At 34.2% G+C, this 21,938-nt stretch overlaps 1 protein-coding gene across 1 annotated transcript; it reads right to left on the bottom strand.

The window, feature by feature from the left end:
- Positions 1-13,149: 13,149 nt before the first annotated feature.
- LOC127863817 (zinc finger protein 724-like) lies at positions 13,150-18,585 on the bottom strand. The gene is made up of 4 exons (XM_052403474.1): positions 18,486-18,585; positions 16,365-16,927; positions 13,691-13,814; positions 13,150-13,328 (listed from the first exon to the last, which is right to left on the bottom strand). Exons 1-4 carry the CDS (start codon positions 18,583-18,585, stop codon positions 13,150-13,152), a joined length of 966 nt encoding a protein of 321 aa, XP_052259434.1.
- Between the last annotated feature and the right edge of the window lie 3,353 nt (positions 18,586-21,938).

Raw genomic sequence — 21,938 nt, 5'->3', positions numbered from 1 at the left:
ACGCCGATGTTTTAACTCAGTTCAAACCACAAAGACACTAATATTGGCAAATTTATTAACCTCTGTGATCATAATAACAGTTGGGTGGTGCAGTAGTTGAGTGTTAACACACTGGTCTACCATTTCAGAGGTCCCTGATTCAATTCCTGGCCGGGGCACTGGGAATTTCAGAAATATTCAAGTGTTTCCCATCCAACTAGAGATGTACTGGTGTGAAACCCCGGTAATCCTTGCGTGTATCGGCGCTATACACTGAGCACGTTAAAGAACCAAATGATCTATTCGCAAAGAGCTAGGGTATCGCTACCGGAGTCCTTGTATCTCAATACTGTCTCTTCTGCTTGCTGCTTCTTCAGCAAAACCAAAAAAGTACCCCATTGGAAATAAGTGCTTGCACCTTCATGGGTTATCCTTGACTGCAAGGTCAAAGAAATACATTAAATCAAGAAGATTTGCTTTAATTTCTTTTCAGGTACCGAGTTAAATCAAACAGAAGAGCAACAATTGACGCGATAATAAATTATCGTAGTCTACATGTTGTATAATTCGTCCCTAGTACACTGTGATTGCATGTTTATATTCAGAAGACATATACAGGTATATATACTTGAGCAAACGACGACACCTTAGAACTGTGTGTTTTCCGTATGTCAATTAATGAAGGCATGCCTTATTGTGGTATTTTTTTGGTTGTCATAGTTTATTATTTTGACATTAACATGTATTTGCAGCAAAAATTTACTTTAAATTTTACAATAAACATTCGTGTTTTCCGCTATTTTATTTTTCCGAAAGTAAAACAGACCAAATAATATAACACAATTGAAACTAAAACAATCGTTATCAAAACAAATGTTAAAAAATCGTACGGACCGCAATCTCGTTGTTACCATTTTTTCTCCTCTTAATATATATCAAAGTGAGAATAACATTCTGTTATCGAAGTATTTTCGTTACCTATAGACCACACAACATCTTCCTGTATTGCTATTAAGAAATCTTTACGCGCACCAAATACTAATTGTTCAGTTTTTACTGTTATTCTATTTGAAGGGAAGTTACCCAAGGAGTGTTTTTAAAAATTAGACCTCGCCGTTCATTCAACCATTCACACAAAATGGCGAAGAACGCATGCAGCCAATTAAACGCACATAGTTTAATGATTTATAGGAGATGCATTCAACCAGGTGTACGAAGTGCATTAAAACAGCTACAACAAAGACAAAGAATGAGTTAAACGAATTTCATTTAACCCGTTACAAAATGCGCATTTAAATAGTTACAATGTTATATTGCATGTCAATGATTTAAATATGTTAACGGTTGCAAAATTACATTTTTGATCCCGTAAGAGCAATTTTGTAAAACACATTTTATTTTAGCATGTCTTTTTTAACCGTTGCATAGTATTCCGATGTATTCAAGCCGGGTGCATATTGTACCACGCATATGGCACGCATTTGTTTTCAGTTTGCAATACATTAATATGATAATTGACCTATTATACGGATTGACTACATTGATTATTTAAAGGAAAAAACACGATTGCCTTCAACCAATTTCAATGACCGTGAGAATTCGACTTCGAAACAGTCCACTATCAGACTCGGAAAGAAAAAATCAGAAAAAAATAGTTGTATATAGTGTTAAATTAAGGATACGACATGTTAGCAACATATCTCATAATACAATTCAATCAACCTCAATTAATCTCTTGATCGACTTGAAACACGGAGTAAACACAGGAAATCGGTTTTAATATTACAACAGCAGATCATTAGTAATTAAAACAAATAATTGTGTATTTAATGACAATTACTTTTTTGTATACGTTGTTTTTGTTCAAATACTCGTTAAAGAGTGGGATATTGAGCATCGGCTCTATCGTCTATTGTAAGATTCAACAAAGGTGTAAACTATTTTGGTTCAGAGCTACCTATCCGACCGAAGATTTATCCACCCTCATTTAATGAAAAGCAAATCACCGCGGCGTTGTGCATGATAACTACAAAGAAGTACGTAGGTAAACTGTATAAACCATCATTTACCATTCCCTGTCAGGACAGAGCAACACGTTTTCATAGAAATGTATTTGACATCAAAATGGTCGAAATGGACGTTAGCATCAAAATTCATTGCAGTAATTTCCAAAGACGCATCGAGTCGACCTATTTAAGTAGTCGTATTGTAAATGCAATATTTACTGAAAAATACATTTAAACAAAAACATTCACAGACTGCATTCCATTTTGTTTATACACTATTGATAGGTTTTGGCTCTTAGATAGATGTGTGCGATAATAATTACGACTTTAGTAAAACACATAATTGGGGACTTTTCTAAATCGAATTGAAATGGAATTATCTCAATATTTACGAACAGGTTGAAAGAAAAAAAGCGGAAAACACGATAATCACATTGTTGATTTGTATCATCAATGAACCGTATTTAAGATACAAAATTTGATATTCGGTAACTTCAAGGAAACACTCACGGTGCATTTTCCAGACTGAACCACTTAAAAAAGACAAGGACTCAGTCATCCATTATCTCAGCTTCATATTTTAGCGAATCTTATAACAGGTCCTCAATTATTCAAAAGGTTTAAGTGCATCAACATCAATATTCGGATTCTTGTCAAAACCAGTGCTGTTAAATTAATATAAATCCGTGACATACTCTGTACATCGCTCAGTAGTGGTTCTGAGATATTTATTAACAGATATATCTAAATATTTAGACTGGATATTTATTAACAGATATATCTAAAACGTTAGCTATCCGCACTAAAACAAACATAACAAAATCAAAGCAACAATAAGAAAACACAAATACGATAACCTGTGCAAAACTTTCAACTTCGTACTAGTACAACACACATTTGACGGACATGATTATTTGGAATGGCTGTCCTATTTCTAATGTACAAAAAAGTATTCAAATGTATCCGAGTAAGAATTCAACGTCTTAAAGATACTAGCGTTGGAAAACAAGCTCCCATCATATTTGTTATGTCCCCGAAGGTGGGCATATAGTGATCGCATTTCCGTCCGTCTATCCGTCCGCTGTCTGTTCGTCTGTCTGTGTGTCCGTCACTCTTTTCGTTTAGGTTTCGATAAATGTTCATAACTTCTATGTCGCTTCAGATGTAACCTTCATATTTTGTATGCATGTGTTTATGTACAAGACCTTTCCATACGCATACAAATGTTGACCCCTTTGACCTTGAACTTAGGGTCCGCGTTTAGGTTTCGAAATTTGAGTTAAGGTTTCGAAAAAGCGTTTTTCGGGGGAATATGTCATCCTATGGTGACAGCTCTTGTTACAAATGTTAATAATCACAAATGTATATAACATCTCAATGCTAGTGCTGAGGTGTTACTATATAGTGCATACATATATAGAAAGAACATTAATTGTGTCTTGTTCTGTGAAAATTGGGCAAATTGCATGTGCGTAAATTGCCGTCAAAGAATAGCCTGTGCAGTCCGCACAGGCTAATCAGGGACGACACTTTCCGCTTTAATGGTATATTTCGTTTAAAGGAAGTCCCTTTGTACCGAAAATCTTGTTTAAGCGGAAAGTGTCGTCTCTGATTAGCCTGTGCGGACTTCACAGTCTAATCTGGGACGACGCTTTACGCACTAGCATTATGCCCAGTTTTCTCAGAACAAGACACATTTTTTTATTTGATACGTTTGCACCATAGTTGCAATAGAAAACTAATTTGTTCTTTACGGCCCTATCAACAAGGGCTTACTAAACATTCGGCTAATGCATTTTACGAGCGTATTTATTGCGTTTAAAATGTATGGTCGATTTTAACTAGCAATATAAAAAATCAGTATTTTAAAATAGTAATGAAACGTCTTTATCAAATCCGTCGCGAATGAGAAAAAATATATAGAGGCGAAGGTTGCTCTTAATAAATACTTATTATAATAAGTCTTAAGAGTATATATTTGTTGCAAGATTTGATAACCGTTTAATTTACCATGAGTGTCATATCAAACTCTAGGATTAAAATCGCCGCTGCAGTTCCGCCTATATTTGTAATCTATAAGAAGGCAAATTGTTTTTTTTTAAACATTTTCTTATTATTTCTTTGACGTTAGGGAAACATACATTTTACAATATTCACGTTATATTTCAAAGAGAGCCTTTAAATCTTATTCATACATAAGATATATGGTTCAAAACAATAAGCCACACGATAAGTGTAAAAGAGAAGCGAGTGGAGTGAACGGCAATCGGTTTTTCAAAAATCAATAAGATACGCCGTACGATATGACAATTCATACCAAGGTAGTCTTCAGTGAGACTGATTTATATTTAACAGCATGATTTTTTTTATGAATGTTTGAACTAATTATTGATGTGAAGGCATTCCCGTGGGACTACAGTTGATATTCGCTGATTATAACTTCATTTGCTTCATTTGGTGATCTCAAGTATGGACACATTTGCGTTCACTTTGGCTAATATTCGTTTCATCGATAATTAGTTTTCATAAAGTGAACAAGCTTCTAATCGTCTACGTGTTTGTTTGTGTGTAAAATATGCAAAATATATGAACATGAAGTATACCCAATATAATAATTAGCCGCGCTCTAGGAAAAGGGAGTTTAATCCATATGCGTAAAGTGTCGTCCAAAATTAGCCTCTGCAGCCCGCACAGGCTAATCAGGGACGACATTTTCCGCTTTCATGGTATTGTTTGTTTAAAGACATACACTTCTTAGCAAAAATCCAATATAGGCGGTAAGTGTCGTCCCTGATTAGCCTGTGCGGATTATGCACGTGCATTAAACCCCTGTTTCACAGTGCACGGCCCATATTTAGTATTGAATTTTCATAAGGCCAATATAAATAGTTCTTATTAGTTCAAACGCATCAAACAAGTCCATCAACAAGCACGACCAGCTTACAGATTAATATGCTCGTAAACTTAGACACCATGATCAGTCAAGTTGACGTGCCTGATTGGTATTATTATCACTGTCGAGGGAGTATTTGTATATGCAGTTAAAACCACAATATAATCATTGTCAGGACTGACGTACACAAACGTTCATTTAAAAATTGTTTACGGGCAATATTCTGGTTGTTGTCTTTGACATATTCCGCCACATTAAAAACTATAAATAGTTTTATTCAATCTAAAAAACGTGAATAGCGGTGCTACCTAGATATAAATGCGCGCTCTATAAGACGTATATATTTTTGAGAAGGGTAGTCTACATCTTGTTCCACAACACAAAGTAGTATTAATACAGAAAATAGTATTACTTTGTAGCATTACTAATGATCTATCAAGTTGTATCATATTGGCAGGTGTTTTCACTGGTATATGAAAACAGTAAAACGCTTCGGCGTGAAAAGACATAAAAATAGCACATCAGGTGCCTGATTGGCTCGGCCCGGAAAGCACAAAACATAAATGGGCCGTGCTCTGTGAAAAGGGGGTTAAATGCATGTGCGTAAAGTGCCGTCTCAGATTATCCTGTGCAGTCCACTCAGGCTAATCAAGGACGACAATTTCCGCTTTTATGATATTTTTCGTTTCAAGACAGTCTCTTCTTAGCAAAAACCCAGTTAAGGCGGAAAGTGTATTCCCTGATTAGCCCGTGCAGACTGCACAGGCTAATCAGGGACGACACTTTACGCATATGCATTATACCACTTTTTCACAGAGCGCGGCCTTAAATTAAATTATTATAACTGGGCTATAGTCCAAGACTTGACACATTCTTAAATGTTAAGTTAGAAAACATAGTTCTAAAAATAATTGCAATACACACAAAAAGTGGTGAACCTGGGTAACAGGAATTTCTATAGAATACTGCAACGTTGTTTCCCGAAATGTAGATCTCCGTTTTATTCCACTTAACTCAAATACAATGATATGACCACGTAACATAACTATACTAATATAATTCAAATATCTGTCCAATGTTATGTAACATTTAGGTGTGTTGTTAAAGGTGTCGGGATAATACAACTCTCGCTATATTCGCGCTATACCGGTTCGATCGGGAGTACGCGCATTCGTTAGCGCTGACCATTTATAGCGGTATTCCACTACGACCCGATTCCCCACGATTTGTCCCGATTTCCAATATTTTGAGGTCGGGGACATTCGTAACTCAATCGGCGAAGGTCCTTTCTCATTCGTAGCTAGTCGCGGGCGAGTCGTGAGCTCCCCAAAAATCGCGGCCAGTTTTTAAACGAATTTAAAATTTGACCAAGACCACCAAGACTGAATTTAATCGCAGTTGACTTGTAACAGTGTCGTAGTGCGTTCTTGGGCGTCGTAATGGAATCTTAGGTAATTCGTGACTCAATCGGGGAATCGGTGATCACGTGATCTGTCTACGAATCATTTACGACTTTGTCAAGACTCTCAAGAGTTCACCCCGATTGAGTTGCGAGCCCGCTAAGATTCTCGCGATTTAGTTTCGAAACAGTTACGATTTTGTAAAGAATGATAAAGAAATAATATTTTTCCATCATGTTTTGTTGTCGAATAACCCACAGTAAGGAGTATAGATGCGTAGGAATTAAATCACGAATGCGGAGCACGAGTGCTTTGATTACACGAATCTATACTCCTTACTGTGGGTTATTCAACAACAAGCCATCATAGAAAAATATTATTTATATTCTTACACGATTCTGATTGATTTGCTTCAAGCTTTTGGACGTGAACTATATTTTTCAATACTCCACCCTTCATAGTACAAAGTTCACTATTTAGTGACGTCATTGAATTGTACAAACATTTGACGTCGTTTTCATTCATAAATATTTTGCAAAATACGTCACTTTCATTGAGAACAAAAATATTCTTCTGAAAAGCTGACATGCTATAAATGTTTTCTTAATTACGTTTCTTAACAAACAAATTCTTAGCAGGCGTGGTCATGCCACTTATTTGTTGTTTCATTACATTTTTATACGTGCTACATTTTTTTACATTTCTTTAAGAGCGGGATTTAAGCACGTGCATTTTACTGCAACATTTTCTTTATTTATTCGGAACTATTTTCGAAACATTAAGCTCCGCCCATAATTTATTGCAGAATAACCCACACTTTATTTCCTTCTTTGTCTATAGAAAACAAGTCGCGTGCCGTGTTAGAATCAATATCAGTATATATTGGCGCCGAATTCATGGGTGCGTTCGGTAAGGTCCTAGCTTAGTCGTGACCGATCTGCATCGTTCGTAGTACATATGCAGTAGATTCTTACACATCGTAGTGAAGTCGCGACCCTATTCGCAAGACTTCAACCGAACCCCACGATTCGTCGTAACTCAATCGTACCACTGTCGTTACTGAATTGCAGACTGTCACGAGTCTTCCCGATTCAATAAATGTGAGAAATCGTAGCGAATCGTTGGCTTATTTTCGTAGTGGAATAGGGCCATTATACGCAATAAATGGACTAAATTTCAAGATAAACAAGATGTGTTTGTGAAACACTATGCCCCCCCCATATATTTGACCTTTGACCTTGAAGGATGACATTGACCTTGAACTTTACCCTTCAAAATGTGCAGCTCTATGAGATACACATGCATGCCAAATATCAAGTTGCTATCTTCAATATTGCAAACGTTATGGTCAATGTTAAAGTTCGACGCAAACAAACCAACAAACCAACAAACAGACAGGACAAAACAGGACAAAACAATATGTCCCCTAGTATAGACTGGGTGACATAAAAATGATTGCCAACATTTTGACGCATACACTACTGAATACAGCACCCAAGACACAACGGTCTGCCGTATCAGCACTTGCATTAAGTCCGTTTTTTTGTGTTTTTTTTAAACCTTTTATTTTAATCATGTTACTAATTGAATCTCTTTGTTTAAATAAAGTATTATGTCCACATTGTATGTACGTATGGTATATATTGACTCGTAAGATCGCGGTCATTAAACGAAATGAATTTAGTGAATGTATAATGAGTAATTGTTTCGTAACGTTTGTCAGAATTCCATCTTAACGTATGTTGTTTAAAATACAATCAATATAAATTAAAGCATTCTTAATATATTGATACACCGTTAGAAATAGACACCACCAATGGCAAAATTCAGCAATCGAATACTTTAAGGATTTAAACTTTTTCTAAACTATTATATGTTATAAAACTCAATACTTCCAATGTGAATTGTTTCACTATTTAATCTCGTCAGACGCCTCATATTGTTAAAATACTAATCACTAGACGTAATTTGTTTATTCCTAATTAATATTTATTATAATTCATGTTATGAGGTTGAGATTCACCATAATTGCTGATCAACATAATTTCCCATGGGTGTGGTACTGCAAGGTGATATTGAAGACAGCGGATGAAGTACACACGATAGACCTAACTGAATAGAGGCAGATACGGTCTTTAACTGCTATATTTGTTATCAAGTATTATTTAATACCAACACGATATTTTTCACATTCGCTTTTAATATAATCAAACATAAAACACATACTTAATTGTTGTGAATGCAATCACAAATTGAAATAAAGAAGCAACCTAGTCATATGTTTAAGTGCATAAACTACGATTCGAAAGAAGTAACACCACTAAGGAATTCCTATAATAACGCACTCAAGTTAGAGCCTGTACAATCACAATAACAAGTTTCGCCGCATGTAGGTAATTCGTCTTTATCACGTATATCCCTTACGATACATGTACTGTAAACTTTGTGATGTGCATTGCTTTATGCTTAATGGTGTTGCGATTGTTACAGGAACACAGTTGCTAATTGTCTTCACTCATTTTTGTGTTTGTAGAGTTATTGTTAATTAAGTTTTACAATAATAGAAGAGCGTCCATATGTTTCCAGCAGACACGAAGATCAAGCGAACGCAGCAGCGCTTCAATGAACTTCGTGAACAAAGCGATCTTTACGCCGTGAGATTTGAACTTTAAACAAACTTATTATTCTGTAACAATTGATTAATGTTAACCTTTTAAGAACAAGATGAATATGACACTTAATTATTAATTGGTATGACCCTCGATTTAAACACCAGGCTGAGTAAGCGTTCCCTAAAGTATATGTTCCAAGTACACGGTTGATAACTTCATTTATTTCATTCTGTGATCATATAAATAAAAAAGGTGCGTTGACTGTAAAAACTTTCATTTTTAAGTGCACATTATTATGTTTAGTATGAAAAAGGGCACTTAGACATGCGACAGACCTAATGAAAAGGTATATCATATGAAATATGCATCAGTCTTAAGTATTTGTTCACGGCTTGAGAATGATTTAACATCCTTATTTATTTTGAAATAGTTCGAAACCATTTATGGTGGGCGATAAATGTAAAGTTTGTTAATGTGAAATTATTGTTTATGTTTCACATAGCATTTGTATTGCCTTTGGTTTGCCTTCTAGGAAAACAAACTGTTACTGTTTCAGACTCTAGGAATGTCATTAATTTACGTTCTATTATATTAAACAAGTTCACACACATATTAAATGTTGATGTGTGATTTAAAGCCCAAGGTCGAGTTATTTAGAAAGCTATCATCAGTCTGATTCACATTTAAATGAAGTTAAGTTTATTTTATATTATTGTCGACCGTTAAGTTTCGTCGTCCCGTAGCTTACTTGGGGCTTCGTATTTTACCTGAGAATTTTGGTTGGCATATTATCAATAACTTTTGTTTAAATGAGAACATGCAAAATGTAGTTTAAGGTAAATAACAATAAGACATCATGCAAATGATACCCTTTACCAATTTGGTGACATTCCTTGAGACAATGAATCGCCTTTATGCAACTAAGGGCCGTTTACATGGGGAAATTACGTCTTCACAATTAGTAAGCATTACACAGCATGTTATGAAATAATTAAAATCACATCATCAACGCTTAAAGACCATTATGTTTATTCATTTGATGATTTGATTTTGCACGTATTTATTATGGAAGTTCTGAACACTTAACGCTGATATAAATATTTAATTTATGTGACACAAAAATATGTTATAATATTCCTTCGGTGTATATAAACCAATGAGTAATTAAACAGCTAATAAGTAGGAGCGTTTCGTTTGCATTGGTTTTTATATGAATCGCGATTCTATTAGGTTCATGTTTATTCTCGCGCGTGCGTTTTATGGTTTATTATTTGACTAGGTGGGCGGTTTACTTCAACCGGTGTAGAGTATGCATGTTTTATATTGACTGATTCAAGACACTCCCTCAACCTTTAGTCAAGATTCAATGTTATTAAATAAATATTGTATTGTATCGACTGTCTTCTGATAAGTAGACAAGTGTCATTTTTTTTTTATATCAAATACTTCAATCTAGAATATATAGTTTGATATTGTTTTTGGAGTTTCACAAGTTTTAAATATTTAATCTTGAAAATCTTTGTGATAAAAAAGATGAATAAGAATAATACCAATTATGGGGTTTGGACTATTATTTAATATGTTTCGTTTACTTATTGTGTGTTTCATACTACTAAATTCAGTTATTGTTTTTAAGTAATGAAGTTGTATCGTTGTTTTCAGTGTTTTTTCTTTTGTTCACAATCATCACATGTTTGCAGTCTGAATGGGTCTGTGTTATTTGTTAAAACAGTTAAAACAGACTGCCATTACTGGTTTGGTGGAAAGTTCAAATGTTACGCTTATGGCGTTTACATATAACTTGAGCGAAATGAACAAACCACATACAATACTGCGCAGTTTATAATTGCATCCAAGCGGCAAATAACGCTGCACGCTTGAATATCAATCACTGGTTTGTATGCCTGTAATAGACATCGATCAGGTCTTAAATGCAAAGCTGTGTCAATGTCACGAAGAAAACACTAAGGAAGACTTTTTCGTTTACCAATGCATATCCGTTCTAATTATTGTGCAAACTATAATCAAATACTTATTTACGTAACAAGTGGTTGACAACGGCGACTATGTTCCAAATTCTTCATGAATGTATATGTGTCATATATATTTTCCAAACTATCTAACCCAAGAAATGCTGCACAACGTGTGTCTTGCCTTTTTTGAAGAAACGATCGATGCACGTCATCAATTTAATTCGTTTATGCGAAACAAGTTAAGAAATCAGTATGAAATATATTCCCATATTCTCACCTATGATTAACAGGTCTTAAGATTAAAAGTCATATGTTAAGATAAAGAGTTTTCAACTTTGATGCATCCGGTTTTCTTTAATGAGGAATCAGTGTTACAGAAGAACATGTATATGAAATATTCAAAACGTGCTATAAAATGTAATAGCATTTCACGGGAACTGCATTTTACTATGTGATAAAAACATTACGTATTCAGTCGCGATTAGTTTTAGATTAAATCTGGATGAGCATATGATAAAAATACGACTATAAAGAAGGTTACAATACATCGCCGTATAACATCATAGGTTGTATATATGTCGACATTATTATGTCTTATAATAATATCAACATTCGCATGAAGTCTTATTTGTCTGTTGATTTTGTATATTTGTTTTGGATCCCAACAAGTCTATGCAATTGTTCACACATCTTCTGACAGGCATTTGTGTGTCCATGCTACTTGCATTAAAGGAGACCTGTCAACAAATTTTCAGACTGTCACTTTCCACAAGAAGTGCAGATGATTTGTAGAAATATATATATGTCTTATTCTAAGAAGCGAACTGAAGTTCCACACAACGAAAACTATTGAAATAATGTCTCAATCTAACGTAGACAATTAATAACAAACATAATATCATATACAAACCACACATTTTAAAAATAATATTAATTCGGCCGTCAATGTATTGCAACGGTCATTGTTAAGGATAGTGTGTGCTTATATCGATAAAATAACTATAACTGATGTTCACAGCGTTATCAACCGAGAAACGTTTGATGTTTTTAATTGATAAAGCGATGCCAAAATTACCATGTATACATAAGTATCAATACTAAGAAAAGCGGCTTCTCGTGTTTGCTCAAATACATGAACTTAATATTGTTTCAATTAAGAATAAATATTTGCACTTGTACATACAAAACATCGCCTGCTGTTATTTTTGCGACTACTAACAATAAACTACTGTAAAAATGTGTGGTTATCCTTATCATTAAATACTTGCATAGATATCTTTATTTCCGAATACTTGGTTGCGAAATGTTTAACATGAAATGAATAATCCTTATAAAATAAAAAAAAAGAATAGTGATAAAATAGTGATACACAAAAATGTTCATTGAGTTTGCACAATTTCCATACAAAAGCACACTTATTCATGACAAGGTTGCATAGGTAATTGCTTAAATCTAACTATTAAAGCAGTTGATTCTTAATGTTTTGCAATATGTACCCGTAGACGAACATGTTAACCAGATGTCTTTCAAAGTTAGAACACTTGGTGTATTCCGCATATTATGCTGACATGTGTTTCTTAAATACCCTTAACTATTTTGCAATGTGAGCCAAATATTGAATATAGTAAATGTATTTCGCTGCACGCTGCGTCAAAGGTTTGTTTTAATGGTGACGAAGCGCACCAAGGGGCTCATCGATTTTTTGAAATTTCTGGTGAATGCCGTAATGTTAAAAAAACATAAGCATCAGTCCAGATATCATCGGTCGTCGCGACCAATCTTTATAACATGTTTAGCATGAATTTAAATTACATAAACCGACAACCATCTTTCTAGCATTGATTATTTTATCAACTAACATATCCTTGAGATACATTTATGATTTCAATGAAACATTGTCCTATTTAAACGCGGCACATACACTGCATTATTGCTTTGTGAATGTTTCGATGACAAAGCGTCAATTAAAGATAACTATAAACAGAAGTACATTGATATTTAAAACGTTTAATATGTTCTGTTGTAAGCAAATATCGTTAAGCATCAAATTAAAAAATCGGACATACTAAGTAAATTGAAACATCATGATTGTTGAAAACTTTATTTTGTGTGTAAAATACTTGAAGCTACTTTTTGGGCATGAAGTATGCATATTTAATCGTTGAAAAGTCGAAATTCAAGTGTGATGAATAGGTATTTTTTACATCGAAACTTCTGGGCAGCAAACGTTATTTATATTTTAAGACAAACACAAGAATTTATCGAAATGTTTTAAATGTCCAATTGTCAACTGAAACATTGCGCCTTCTCGCAGTGTTTCGTTAGGTCCAGTTTTCGTTGGAATACCCTGCCGCACGTAGGACAGGTAAAGGGAGTGAACCCCGTGTGTTTCCGGCTGTGTGTGATCAGGTTGGAGGACTGACTGAAACGTTTGTCGCATACAGAACACCTATGAGGTTTTTCACCTGAAATAAATTCAAGTAGATATTGTACTGGTAAACAGGTCGAGAGTGAAATATGGGTGCGTTATAAAACGCTGACTTATATGTGATTGATTAAAAATGTCGATCGCTTAAATAGGTCAAATAGAGAAGTCAGATAGTATGCGTTTGATGACAATCATTACACTAACGTCCTCATATATTGTGTGCTCAACATAAAACATTTTAGTATATATTATCATTAATATAAAAAAGCGAAGCTAATTAAATACATGAACCAATTTAAATAAGACGTAGTGTATATTTTTAAATGAGAAAATATAAGACTGGTTAACTGTTGAATATAAGCGATACAAGTACTTCGACGAAGCAATCACATACACTACCTGTGTGAATGTACGTATGTTTCTTCATGTCTGACTTCTGGTGGAACCGTTTGTCGCAGTAGGAGCAGGGATACGGCCTCGTGTCGCTGTGGATCAGCAGGTGCGTGTTCAGCGTAGACGAACGCTTAATGCAAGAAGCGCATGCTATTTGAATTGCACAATGCCTCGCGCTATAGATAACACTATATTAGTTTGAGTGTACACTTGCATTTATCAAATGAGTTTAAGAAAGTGTTTCATAGCGAGGCTGTTTGAGATCATGTGAGTCTTTCTGAGACGAGTCGGATAAACTCAAGATCCTAATCACACTAACATAGTATTATATTGATCCCGTAATACGTTTTAATATTGCACACGTTCCTGATGCAATCAAAATAGTACTCGTTAAATGCTAAAACCAAAAGTACAAACAGATTAAGTTACTTGAATCTAACCTTGCGTTGTACTATTTCAATTATTTGTGATCTTTCCTTTTACGCTAACCGAAATAGTCCTTAAGACGTCCAAGCCAAAGCAGAATAAAGATACAAAATATCGCTATATGACCTAATACAAAGTCATTCAGCCTCCCAAATATTACATGCTTAAGAACACACGGTTTTGTTCAAACAACAATTCTTTTTTTTCAACACTGAAATATAACAAAAATGGCTGCAAGAACTAACAAATGTGTAGGTCCCTCCGTTAAGAAAGATTCAGTATTTATCCACGCCGATATTTTTAATTTTCATCATCTTTAAACAACTCTTTTAACACACGTTTTACATTTTGGCATAAATAAGTAAGACATCTTGTAATCCCTTTCAACAACAAAACACTGACTTCATGGATTAACATATTAAAATTATTTATTTATTTTATTTTTTGTTAACTCACCAATGCTGTGCAATAATCGTTTGTATTATTGTCAAATTTGTTTGCTTTTATGACGAGTAACAATTCTGCACATAATATAAAATATGCATTTCATCATAACCATAAATGGTTTCCTTGGTAAAGCACTTGGTGTAAGTAGGTAATTCTTTGTGGATATGCATGTATTGATAGACTGACAACGGGAAAACTTATTCATCAAATAAATTACCCTTTTAATTCAACATGGATTTCCTTCCAAAATTTAAAGAACAATTCACTGACACTTTCTTATATTGAATCTGTCCATTGTTAAACACAACAACGCATAATTCGAGTACATTCGACGTTTAAAAAAATATGGAAATGTAGCTTCACCTGTTTCATCCGAGTAATATATCCCAACACTGTTATTCACATTGTATAATATTAACCCATCGTAAACACACATTGGATTTAATTATAACGACTTCGTACCAAATGACTTTCATTAGGCAATTAAGTAATTTCGTCAGCTGTGCAGTGAAATAAGGTATTTTCTAACAGTTCCTCTAGAGTCTCGGTTAGAGTGTCTGGTTATTACGGGATACCCTGGTTCAATTTCCCGTTTGACAAATTATTTGTTTTCTCTTTAGCTTAACGAATTTAAAAGAAACGATGCAGTGGTTTGATTACTTACGCCTTTTTATTTATTGGATATTGACTTGAAAAGTAAACATTCAATTCATGTATAAATCCAAAATTTGAAACAAATGAACAAGGAGTGAAATTAAAAAAATGTAGTGCCTATATACAGGTGTTGAAATAAAGCAAGGTACGTTTTGAATAAACCTATAGTAAAATCAATTGGGCGAAAATGCTTATATAAAATTATTTAGCTCTAGAGCAAAGTACATTTATAAAAATCGGCCTGCATTATGAGAATGATTTTGAGCTAGTTCAAAAAATAGAATAAAAAGTAGTAATGTTAACTTGTAGCACGTCTACATTTCACAATATGTTCTATGTATTCAAAGGCGCCATTCGCTTTAGTTCAATCATCTTACAGTTGCTATTAGATTTGTAAGTATTTGACATCCTACAACCGTTGGAAAGTTTAATGATGTTAAACAGGTATCTTTTAAGAAATATATTGATAGATCTCATTAAAAAATAATTGTGCTACTGTTTCACATATCTCAAAGTATGACATGGTCCAGACTGGTAATAAAGACAACTTAACGCATACTTGGAAGGAAAACAGTAAATATTTACGTCTACGTTCGCCTGACATATACTCATTTCGACGCCCAAACACCACAAGATCCAAAGACATTGGCAGTAAGAATTGCAAATGCTCTTAAATTTTAAGATGACTGAAAATTATTAATTTGTTGACGTTAAAAGTAAATAGTTCTAGAAGCATGCAGTTATGTGTAAAACGAGTATTTTGTTTAAAAACGTTCAGCATCAAAGCTATTTCAATATAAGACTGTTTTACATGCTTCAACAGCAATAATGTTATTCAATAACGGAATCTTAGTTCTGATATATAACACAATAATACTAAACAATCCAATTAATACTGTATTGATCATTAACCACCTAGAACGAGTTTTGATAAAATTAATAATTTAACATATATTTAATGTTAATCAAAGTGAACGTATTTTAAATATTTAAAAACGACAACATAATAAATATACCAGTATGTATGTTTTATGCAAAATACTATGGTTTTAAAGCAATGGGGCATTTTTTTAAATAACATATTGAAACGGTTTTCATGAATTTATATTAAGCATCTGATTTTATATTCAACTATAACAATCAAATCACTTACTTTAAACATTTTTCCGCATTCATGACATCGGAATAATTTTCCTTTGTTGTAAATTGGGGTTCTGTTAGCGTACATTCCTTCGTTATATGACATTGGACAATCCATTGGTGATGTTCTCGGGTCCTGAACATTCAACGATCCGTCTTTGGTGTCATAACGTACGTCATCGAGACTAAAATATATATGACGATTACTATTATTTGTCACATCGGTAAACTTTATTTGATTCATGTTTTGCATGGAACCGCCGAAGTTGTGGAATGCTCTGCCGAAGTTTGTCTCTGGCACGTTATGGAATGCGCTGGCAAAGTTTGTATCGATATGTTCAAAAAACGATCCGATTGCCGAAAACGACGTGAGGGTATCAGCAGTTGTTTTGTATACATCGTTGTATTTTCTCGTTTCCTCGTTAAGCTCATGGCCTCGTTCATTTTGAACGACTAAGCTATGCGGAGAAACACACCCATAGTTGTTTACTTCCGTCCAGTTATTGTTATTTGGCTCATATTTGCTATCTTCTTCTTTGGCTTCTTCTTTAGCTGTAATTGTGTTCGATGTCCCGACTGTAGAGAAATAAAATTGTATCTAATAGAATAACATGCATTAATTACACACGATTTAAAGACAATTTTCTGTGTCTATCAACTAAACAAATTAAATAATCATTTATAGTAAAATAGTACATTCAAAATTAAAGTTCATTTAAACATATGATTTATACTATCCAAGAATTGCAAGCCAAAAAAACCCTGTTACCTTCATTATTTTGTTCCTCTAATCTATATTTGTTTTTGCAAAATAGAACTTTAATCATAAACGATCGAGGCGTAATTCATGTAACTATGTCCTTCAACAACACGCATCTATATACTATGCAATCCACAAGCCTTGTCTTTCATCCTTGAGTTCCACTTCCGATTATGGGACGATTTCTTATACAGCGCTTTTGTATCGAAACAGTTAAATTTTCATAAGGACTTATGGCGACACACCATACAGGAACCGGCTGTTCAAATCGATGGTTTCTTTTAACTCATAACTATTATATCCAGTCATGCCAAACGTTTATGATTTGCTGCGTTCTGTGATATAAAAGTACCCACAAGAGAATGTGATTTATATATTCCAGTGATTGGTTTGAATTGACTTAGGTGTATGGGGAAATTATTGTTTAAACTGAGCATTGTTTGTGTATGTATTTAACGCTGCAGTTTCCCAATGAGTAAAATTTTCAATGACAATATGCTATTATAAATAATTAAACTAAAGCGTTTGCTTTAAACAATAGTCTTCTTTTATAATGATTGAACCATTCCCTGTGTTTTATCAGTATGGACAAATTACAAAGTTTGAAATTTATTGAATAAATACAAATAGTGTTACGGTGCCTTACGACATTTAATATATATATTCTAGTATGACATTGATCATACATAACATAAGCTATGTGGTAATTAAAATCATTGGTTGTCAGTATTACATATCATTTTAAAGAATTGCTTCGGTTTGAATTCAATTGTAGCGGATAAACGTATTCTTAAACACAAAACACAAAACGGGATTTGTTTTTTATATATTACTTTTGTAGTTAAAATACTCAAGATGAACGAGAAGGATATGAATATAAGTTTGACACTTTCCATTAATAGCATGATGACTTTTTTTCTCCTGCTTGTCCAACTGAACTTTCACCTTATGTCTAAATGTATCGTGATCAAATGCCATATCATGCACAATAAATGCAATATACCGTATCTGAAATCCTTATTTGAACATTACGAAACGAATTGCCATAAACGTCGGAGTAAGGAAACGTTCAATTCGTTATATCAGAATTGAGGTTCTAATTGAGAACTAATGGTAATATACAATTTTTGAGGTTAGTCTTGTAGTGCGCGCAGTCTTCTATTTGCCTTTTATCCTATACCAATAACTTAACCCAATGCAATTCATACACAATGATGATAGAAGTAGACATTAATGTGTACAAATATATTAAAATGACTAACAGAAGTCTTTTAACTTAAATTATTTTTAACACTATAGTAAATAAAGCGTTACTTACTTTTGGCACGAGAAGAGAAATAGTGTTTTGGGGTACCCTACAGCCGAATATCATACCACGGTATTTTGAACAAGACACAAGATGCCGCAGCACATTTGCTAGCCTCATCCCTGATTCAATTGGAAGTCTGTAGTTGTTGCGCTGTTTCGTTATCATTGGGCCCACTCGTGCGAAAATCTGATGAAAAAGTCCTTCCGTCAAAGTTCGACCATAAGTTGGTCATACAGACCGACCTGATGCCTCCGCTCGGGGCCCAGCCATGCCCTGATCCACCATCTGCGCTGCCTCCGTCTCCTTGCTCTCTTTTGAGCAAGACGATGCATGGTCAGATTATCATCCAAAAAAACAATCTGGGCCTACACGCGGGTGGCTTGACTCTCTAATGGAATGCGAGCACGACACTCCATTGCAAATGTCCTTCTCACAAGGCATACCAAAATGAAATGATACTTCGACCCACATGCTAATTACGGTTAAATGTATGTCAACAGTTTTGTTCCGCCACACTTCTCGAATTGTTTTGTACGTATGCTGTCCGTTATTATCTGTCGAACATGCGTAAGGTGTTGGGAACGGTGCGGTTTATCCGTTGGAAGTCTGGTATTAGTCCGGCAGTTGTCCGGTGGTGGACCAGGACAACTGGACATTAACAGACATAAACCGGATACGTACAGGAGGTGTAACGCACGAGTTCCGAACAAACCGTAAACTAACGCATGAAGACCGCACATCAAACGGAGGTCTCTGTCCGTTTTATCCAGTGGAAAATTTTGAACATGCTCAAAACTTCCCAACGGACGGAACGGATATCAACGGATATCGCCGTACAAGGAGCGGATTCACCGGATATGAAACGGACATAAAACGGATAAGAATGCACAAAAACGGATAACATGATTTTATGTCCGTTTCTCGTCCGTTACCTCGGTGTGGCCGAGCCTTTAAAAGCTGCAGTTTTAGCGGGACATAATATGAATTGTCGTTTGACGTGTTAATAATTACGTCATGAGCACGCGCGCTTAATATTTGTAAGCAAATGTTTTTTTTTCTGTCTGTGTTGTATTTTGTGTTAAAATATATTACATCTTGGTATCAAATTGTTTGCCTTGTTGAATCTGCTTAGATTTAAAAAAAAATAAGTACTTTATAGTTGGTGCCGAGTAATATGACCATCCTCCACACATGACTGATATACGAACTTCCTGTAGTCCATGATAAAAAATATATCAGGCAACGTTATATCAGGCAGGTATCGATGCGGTGGTATGATCAAAATAAATAATAGGTTTGTAGGGTATTTAAGCGGTGTTAATAACGTATGTATAATTTTTCACAGACACCGCATTATGTTCAACATTAATGATGATATTTTCTGGTAAAAATAATACATAATACAAAATGAAATTGATCTAAGAATGACTCAATCGTTCTGAGTGATTTGATTCTACATTTTATTCTTTCGTGTTCCTTTAATTTAAAAAAAAAAACAATAATAAATTAAAAAAAAGACATCATTTTTACGATAAAGAAACTCCGTTAGCTCAGTGGATAAGGCGCTTGCGTTGAAATCCAGATGTCCCGGGTTCGATCCCGGGTCGGGGCACATACATTCCAGTCATGTTTCAGCGGAATGCTGACTAACAAATAAAGGCTTAGCCCGGCATTAATAAGGCGTAAGCACAATGGGAACAAACAAACACATCATCATGCGTACAAGTGCAATATATTCTTCCGTCGATTATGTTTTTTTATAACAAATCGGAAGAACGCTTTTTAACACTTTTATAAGAATAATTACCATAGGGCCCTAGTATATTAGGTAATGCAAATGTTCAACTTAAAGCAACTTTACAACAACACATTTATATTTGCGAACATAAAATATAATACAAACACATAGTTCAACAGTTATTATCCAGGTAACAAACTAAATATCAACAAATATAGTTGCTTAATTGCATTAAAGGGATCTTTTCACGGTTCGGTAAATTGACAAAATTGAAAAAAAATTGTTTCAGATTCGCACATTTTCGGTTTAGTAATGATATTTGTGAGGAAACAGTATTACTGAACATTTGCCATGGTCTAATATAGCCATTATATGCATCTTTTGACGATTTGAAAACCTAAAAATTATAAAGCGTTGCAACGCGAAACGATTGAATAATTTGGAGAGTTCTGTTGTTGTCGTTTAAATTTGTGAAACTACGAAGATTGCTTATATAAGGTATAAAATACGCTTATTAGGTATGCTTGGCAGGATAGCTCAGTTGGCTAATGCATTTGTACTTTAGGATTCCGGGGGTCACTGGTGCCGGCTACTTTTTTACCTTTTTTAAATTTTATTTATGATTTCTTACTGGAGCTTTAAAATTTAATGTTTACATTTATCAATAAAAAGCATTTAATGACAAACTTCAAAACATGCAACAATCCTTGAAAAGGCCCCTTTAATGAGTAATGAAGCGCTTTAAATATGAGTTTTCTCAAGTATGTTAAATTCATAAATATTGTTTATTACGTAACTTTAAATGCAAGAGATAATACGTTCAATAATCAAAGCCCGTTATATAGTGGTGGTTTATGTGATGGTATTATCAAAGCCCGTTATATAATGGTGGTATATGTAATGAGAATCAAAGCCCGTTATATAGTGGTGGTTTATGTGATGGTATTATCAAAGCCCGTTATATAATGGTGGTATATGTGATGAGAATCAAAGCCCGTTATATAGTGGTGGTTTATGTGATGGTATTATCAAAGCCCGTTATATAATGGTGGTATATGTGTTGAGAATCACAGCCCGTTATATAGTGGTGGTTTATGTGATGAGATTCAAAGCCCTTTATATAGTGGTGGTTTATGTGATGGTATTATCAAAGCCCTTATATAATGGTGGTATATGTGATGAGAATCAAAGCCCGTTATATAGTGGTGGTTTATGTGATGAGAATCAAAGCCCGTTATATAGTGGTGGTTTATGTGATGATATTTTAATTCAAAAACAAAACCTCTGATTTATGCTTTACTTCTTATCAACAGTTATTGTAATCTGTTTCAATGAATGTCTTATCGCACAACATGCACGGTATCAGTTACTCAATTGATTCTTTAAACGTCGAAAGGTTAAAACGGTCTAACATGTAAGTAAAAAAAGACATTACGCCGCATGTGCCTCCATTACCAAAACCGAGATTCTTAAAACACACATTTGAATATGAATTTCAAATAATTGAATATATATAAATAAACTTGAACCCGCATGTAAGTTTACTTAAAAACCGATAAGTCTTAATTGAGTGTCTTAATGGGTGTCGCATTGTTCCAAATGTGGTATAGATATAAAAGATGGTGTAGTCACAATACTTTAATGTCCTTTGAGTAATACACTTTCGAAACGTATGATGCTATTTCACATTTTTGAAATCATTGATAGTGATATTTTAAAGGATTTTTACTTAATAGACATCGTTCAATGGACCTGATTCAAATCATATATTGCAATAATG

The sequence above is a fragment of the Dreissena polymorpha genome, unplaced genomic scaffold, assembly GCF_020536995.1.
Source record: "Dreissena polymorpha isolate Duluth1 unplaced genomic scaffold, UMN_Dpol_1.0 chrUn042, whole genome shotgun sequence".
Taxonomy (NCBI): domain Eukaryota; kingdom Metazoa; phylum Mollusca; class Bivalvia; order Myida; family Dreissenidae; genus Dreissena; species Dreissena polymorpha.
The sequence above is the reverse complement of the archived record's forward strand: the minus strand, read 5'-3'. Positions and strand labels throughout refer to the sequence as shown.

Excerpts from the sequence above, each read along its gene's own strand:
- LOC127863817 (XM_052403474.1), bottom strand. The coding sequence starts at position 18,585 with ATGATAACGAAACAGCGCAACAACTACAGACTTCCAATTGAATCAGGG. Across the intron at positions 16,928-18,485 it reads GTCTTGTTCAAAATACCGTG|TCGGGACATCGAACACAATT; the intron begins GTATGATATTCG and ends ATTTCTCTACAG. Across the intron at positions 13,329-13,690 it reads ACATACGTACATTCACACAG|GTGAAAAACCTCATAGGTGT; the intron begins GTAGTGTATGTG and ends AATTTATTTCAG.